At 44.5% G+C, this 6,070-nt stretch overlaps 1 protein-coding gene across 1 annotated transcript in view; it reads right to left on the bottom strand.

Annotated features, from left to right (window-relative positions):
- Nucleotides 1-3,176: 3,176 nt before the first annotated feature.
- ALG2 (ALG2, alpha-1,3/1,6-mannosyltransferase) overlaps nucleotides 3,177-6,070 on the bottom strand; it is a 3,019-nt gene continuing 125 nt past the window's right edge. Inside the window, 2 exon segments of the mRNA XM_025198306.1 lie at nucleotides 3,177-5,409; nucleotides 5,790-6,070. The exon segment at nucleotides 5,790-6,070 is cut by the window's right edge and continues 56 nt beyond it. Of these exon segments, the coding sequence (XP_025054091.1) occupies nucleotides 4,552-5,409; nucleotides 5,790-6,070 (1,139 nt within the window). The 3' untranslated portion in view covers nucleotides 3,177-4,551.

The raw sequence follows: 6,070 nt of genomic DNA, 5'->3' as shown, positions 1-6,070 counted from the left end.
TGCTGAAGTGTTCTCTCAGCAGGCTCCCAGATGTTACTCTTAGCTTATCTCAGGCCCTGGGTTTATAATCTCCTCCTAGATCAGATTACTGCAATCAGCCCAGGCCATACTTACGGGCTGCTTCAGCACCCACCTGCCTACCCTTAATGTGGCAGGAGCACCAAGTCCCCTGCCACAGAGAGAAACCTCTACATCAGTGGTTCCCAAACTTTTTTTGCCTTGACCTGCTGCTCGGAGTGGAGTGTGGTAGCGGCAGTAGTGTCGGCCCATGGGCAGGGAGCTCCTGGCATGGCTCTTCTTTTGTGTGCTGCACTGCTAGTATTGCCCCTGCAACCCTCATTTGGGTTGCGACCTGAAGTTGGGAATGGCTGCTCTACATAATTAGCCCAGCATCACTGTCAGTGTTAGTGTAAACCACTGATGCTCAAAGTTTTGGCCCTGTGAACTGAATGTATGGTGCGGCACTAATCTATGGGGTTGCTGCCCAGGTCCCACTTCACCTGATCCAGAGCACAGGGCCATTCTATATCTGGCAAGGCTCCCCATGGGCCTGGAAACTTGGGCTGGATCTGTCCTGCAGACTAAGGGTTGAACACCCCTAGTGTAAATGGTAATATTATACCACTATTAGTACATAATCTTTAATCCATTAATTGACAAGTTTGCACAACACATATTAGTGAGTTCTACAAGCAGGGTTGTGCGAGGCTTTGGATAGAGCTTTGGATCCAGAGAAGCTTTGTAGCATGTCCGGGTCGAAGTGCTGGCCTCATTAGGCTTCCCAAAGTGGTTCAGTGCTTCCGAAGCACTTCAGAGCTGCCTCGGAGATCCGGCCATAGGGTATAATGGGGAAACAATAAAATATCTATAACTTTGTTTTTTGTCCGATTTGGATGAAATTTTCAGGGGTGGTAGACTCTGCAGAGTGCATGAGCCAGCCAAGTTTCAAGTAGATCGGTGCCAGGGTTTGGGGGAACTGCACTCCAAATTCTTGAAAGCAAAACTCCTATCATGTCTATGTATTACAACATAGGGGGGTTAAAACTGCAGGGGTGGTAGCTCTTACTGAGGCCACAAAGCCTGCCAAGTTTCAAGATTGGTGCAGGGGTCTGGGGGGAACTGCACCTCAAGCTGTGGACAAGCAAAACTCGTGCCATGGGTGACACTGCGTGTGTTAAGGTGCAGCAGGGTGACAGCTTTTGGGATGGTAGCCCCTGCTGCGGCCACGACACCTACCAGCTGTTGAGGAGATTGGTGTAGGGAGGTTCTGAGGCCCTGCACCCCTAGCCGCTGACAGGCAAAACTTGTGCCATGGGTGCTCGTGGGACTGACTGTGTCTGTCTTGGGGCGTGGGAGACACTACTGCAGGCCTGACTGCTAAGCTACTGTTACCAGTTACCAGTCAATCACAGTTCACTCAAGGACCAGCTCAATGCACAGGACCCAGCTAATGTAGCCAGTTAGTTGCCATCAATTAGCGCCTACAAAACCAGGCTAAGGAGAGGAAAGAATCAATACAGACAATCAACTGCCCCAAGACAGACACAGTCAGTCCCACAAGCACCCATGGCATGAGTTTAGTTTGTCAGCAGCTAGGGGTGCAGGGCCCCAGAATGCCCCTGCACCAATCTCCTCAACAGCTGGCAGGCTTCACGGCCTTAGCAGGGGCCACCATCCCTGCAGCTTTCACCTTGCTGCGCCTTAGCACACACAGGGTCACCCATGTCATGAGTTTTGCTTGTCTGCAGCTTGAGGTGCAGTTCCCCCCAAGCCCCTACACTGATCTTGAAACTTGGCAGGCTTTGTGGCCTCAGTAAGAGCTATCATCCCTGCAGTTTTGACCCCCTGTGGCATAACACATAGATGTGCAGCTTTTAAGAGTTTGGGGTACAGTTCCCCCCCAAACCCCTGCACCGTTCTTCTTGAAACTTGGCAGCTCTCATGCTCTCAGCAGTGGCTACCATCTCTGCAAGTTTCATCCAAATCAGACAAAAAACAACAAAGTTATAGATATTTCATTGATTCCCCCATTATATCCTATGGCTGGATCTCTGAGGCAGCTCTGAAGCTTCGGAGCCGCTTCGGCTGGATCGAGGCAGAAACCCTGTCTGGAGCTCTCGATGGGATTACTGCCATCCGAAGCGGCCGGATCCGAAGCCGGATCGGATCGCTGCCAACTCGCATGTGCCTATCTATAAGATACCGATGGCTTGAGAAGTCAACATTCTCATTGGTAGAAATGATCTAATCTAGTATGAATTGTCTTACTCAAGATGCTGTGAAATTAAGTTGATTTAAATAAGGTCACTAGGGATTTGTGTGGAAATACCTGCCAACCATCCAATTAGTCAATCAACTCCTGAAGGATTCTGCCTATTGAAGACCATGAGATAACAGGTTCTTGCTTTTCCACTCACTATCTTGTGCTTTGTTACTTAAAATTGTATTTTCATCCTTACAAGAAACTTTACATGCTGAACTTGAAGGAAAACTTTATTTGCTTAAAGCAAACTGAAGAGGGGAAAGGCTGATGCCAAAATTACAAAACAAAACAGTGAGACTGATAGGTGAGAGACGGTATCTTGCTGAAACTTCACAAAACAATGATAGGATTGGAACCCTACTTAGCCTGCTCCAATGCCCTGTCCTCTGCAGTATGCTGCTACTGTTGGTTCAAGCAGCCATTACATTCTAGAGAACCGAAAATAAGAACTGCCAAAGATTACTAGTCCTGTTGTCCAATTACCTTAAATATGCAAGTACATATAACCCAGGTCTCAAAAGAATGAAGCAATTATGCAGGACCTACCTTTGTAAGATTAAATGTAATTTTATTTTATCACATACAACTTTTGTATTGTAGAACAAAACTCACAAGAACAAGTAAATACAGATCAGTAAAAATGATTTGAGGTATTTAAAAAAAGTCATATGTTCTTTGTCCACAGATGGAAAGCACAAATTTATTACATAAAAGTGTCAGCTCTTCTTGTGTCCCTACCAAGTTTTCTAATCAAAATATAAACTTTAGGGTGTACAGTGTATAAAAGAGACAATAAACTAAGAGGAAAATTCTAGAAAGCCATATGATGCCATAAAACAACAATACCTTGTAATCTTTTCAAGTGATGTCTACAACCAAGAAGACATCACCCACGATGAAAACCACTATGTACAAAACATATCTAGGGCCCTGATCCTGAAACTAACTCCCTACTCAAATCTGCTTAGAGTAGATTTCAGGATCAGTACTTAAGGCTGCATTTCACTTCATACTCATATTTTGTTCTTGGTCTGTCCAATTTCTGCAGTCCATAGACATGAGTTCTGTAAGCTTCTCTGGCTTTAACCTCATGCACCACCTTTGTTTTAAAAACCTAATCTCATTTGTGCTATAAATGAAGCCCTCTATTAAAAAAATAATTTTCAAAGATTCTGATTGTGAGAAATGTTAATTCAGATGACCATTTTTGCACACTTCAGGACTATAAAATACAACTTTAAAGGGGAAAGGAAGAAATATGAGAGACCTGTTTTTACACTTCAAGATACAGCTGTGGAGGGAGAGTTAATCAGCTAAGGAAAACCATATTGAGAATGTTCTAGTAGACAAAATGAATTGCATTTTATTTGATCCCATTTATTTATTTTAGCAAGCTGGAAGTCATCACTTTCTCTGTCAGAATATAATTTCATAAAAAAAATATAATTACATTTTTAACAGAAACAATGAAGAAACTGAAAACTTTGGAGTTAGAAGTTAAAAAAAATCTTAAATACAGTAAGCAATTCTGTGGCAAAGTAAAATGTTAGTGTAGTAGCCAATATTCAAAGATCTCTAATGGGCAGGAGAGGGGCAGGTGATTCCTTATCCCATTTTTGCTTAAGAGATTTTAACATCTTTGAGTTCATTGTTCTGCTAGCTCTGTAAGAACACTAGGTGCTGGGATCATAATGTTAGGTATGGCTATTATACCATTAGGGGAAGAACACAGTTTAGGACTACTCATGAGATGTGGAAGCTACTGACTAGCATTAAAACAAAAAATAACAACAACAAAAATGTGCAGATATCTGGCAGACATTGAATGACCCTAAAGAGTCATTCAAATGGAAAGCTATGGATAAGTTACAACAGTAAAAAAAACAAATGCATGGCAATCCTTATTTAAAATTCTCTGTAGTCACTATGCAAGTATTTTATATAATTTTAAGTCACTTCTGTCATGAAGTACACAATTTAGGAAATTAGAAAGCCTAGCAATGGTTATTGTTCCTTCTATTATGTCATACACAGGACAAGAATTCGATCAGGGCCTTCAACTATGGCAACAAATCTGTCACCCTTTTGACAGATTGAATCTTCAATTAAAATTCTCTTTGATTGGGTTTCCTTGGTGGCAAGAACTAGCAAACATAGCATAAGCAGCATAATTAAAAGATAAATTCAAATGTTCTGAATATTTTATCATACCCGTGCTATTTTAGATGTTAGCTTTCACAACAGTTTCATACTAACAAGTGGTTAAAACGTGCAAGAGAACATAATTGTTATTGTGTTAATCTACATATATATTGGTACAGCTGTTCCGTGAATGCTTCTGATGAAAATTTTTCCATAACTCTCGCTCTTCCAGCTGCTCCCATTGTATTCTTTAAGAGACGGTCTTTCACACATTTTTCCATGGCCTCAGAAAACTGTGTTGGAGAAGGGTCACATAAAAATCCTGTGACATTATTTACAACAGATTCCAAAGGGCCACCTGAATTAACTGCTATGACTGGACATCTCATATACATAGCCTCCAAAGGAACAATACCAAAGTGTTCATTACTTGGTGTATAAAGCACACATATACAATTACTGAGAAGAGATATTTTTTGTTCATCTGTAAAAGACCTCACGAAAGTGACGTGCTCATCAAGCTTAAGTCTGGTCACAATATCCTTCAGTTCCTTGTAGTGTTCCACGTTTTCCAACACCCTTTCATCATAGCCACCTGCCAAAACTAGATGAATGTCATCCCACTCTTGAGCATCAAGTCTCCCACGGAGATCATATAAGGCATTTAGAGCCAACGCTAGATTTTTTTTCCTTTCAAATCTATTAATTGAAAGAAACATTTTTTTGGTGCATTTGGGAATTACATTTGCTATTTCTACAGGAACTATGGATTCAAAGGCACTGACAGTCAACGAAGGGTATAGGACGTCAGGCTTTATGTGAGATAAGGACTTAAAGGTATCCGCAAAGACGTTTGCTGTAAATTCACTGTTGACGACGATGCAATCTGCCATGCCAGTGGTGTACTCTTCCAGCCAGTCCAGCGGAGCGCGGTAAATGCGTTTAAGAAGAGATTCTCTCTTGGTCAGAAGCTGATCAGGAAAGTGACAGTAAAACAAAACTTTCTTACGATTTCTGGGGCGGGGGGGGGGGGGGGGGGGAGAGAAAAGTAAGAGAGAGGTTTATTTAATCATGCTCTCAACAATCAGATGACACACAAGTGTGTATCACATAGACCAAGCCCCAACACTTTGTAAACACAGAGCCAGTGCGAGCTCGACTGATTTGTGGTCTCCTCATTGCGTGGATAAGGGTGAAGTCCTATCTCACACTTAGATCACACTGAGGGGACCTGAACTGCAAGCGCCTGCGCACTATTGCTTGGTCACCCCTGGGGAGTGCCCTGGGAGCGCTGCTCTGCACAGAGCTCAGTCTGGGGCGTGCTACCCAGCTCACGCCAGGGTCACTGCAGTCAGCTCCACTCGGAGAAGCGCAGCAGTCTGGCGGTCCTCCGGCGTCCCAGGGGGGACTAGCCCTGCCCCCGCCCCGCGGGCCGCACCTGGTCGCAGACGAAGACGTCGGGCGGCGGGGCGCGAAGCAGCGCGTACAGCGCCACGTAGAGCATGCGCAGTGCGGCGCAGAGCGCGTGGGCGCGGCCAGCCAGGCTGCGCGGCAGCCAGTCCCCGACGGCGCGTACAGCCAGGCGCCGCGTCTCCGCGAAGCAGCGCGCGGGGTCGTAGTGCGCCGTCCAGATCTGCACGCGGCACGCGCGCGCCTGCCGGGCCG

Source organism: Alligator sinensis, unplaced genomic scaffold (genome assembly GCF_000455745.1).
Source record: "Alligator sinensis unplaced genomic scaffold, ASM45574v1 scaffold428_1, whole genome shotgun sequence".
Lineage (NCBI taxonomy): Eukaryota > Metazoa > Chordata > Crocodylia > Alligatoridae > Alligator > Alligator sinensis.
Note: the sequence above shows the minus strand (reverse complement) of the source record. Positions and strands in the feature narration are given on the sequence as shown.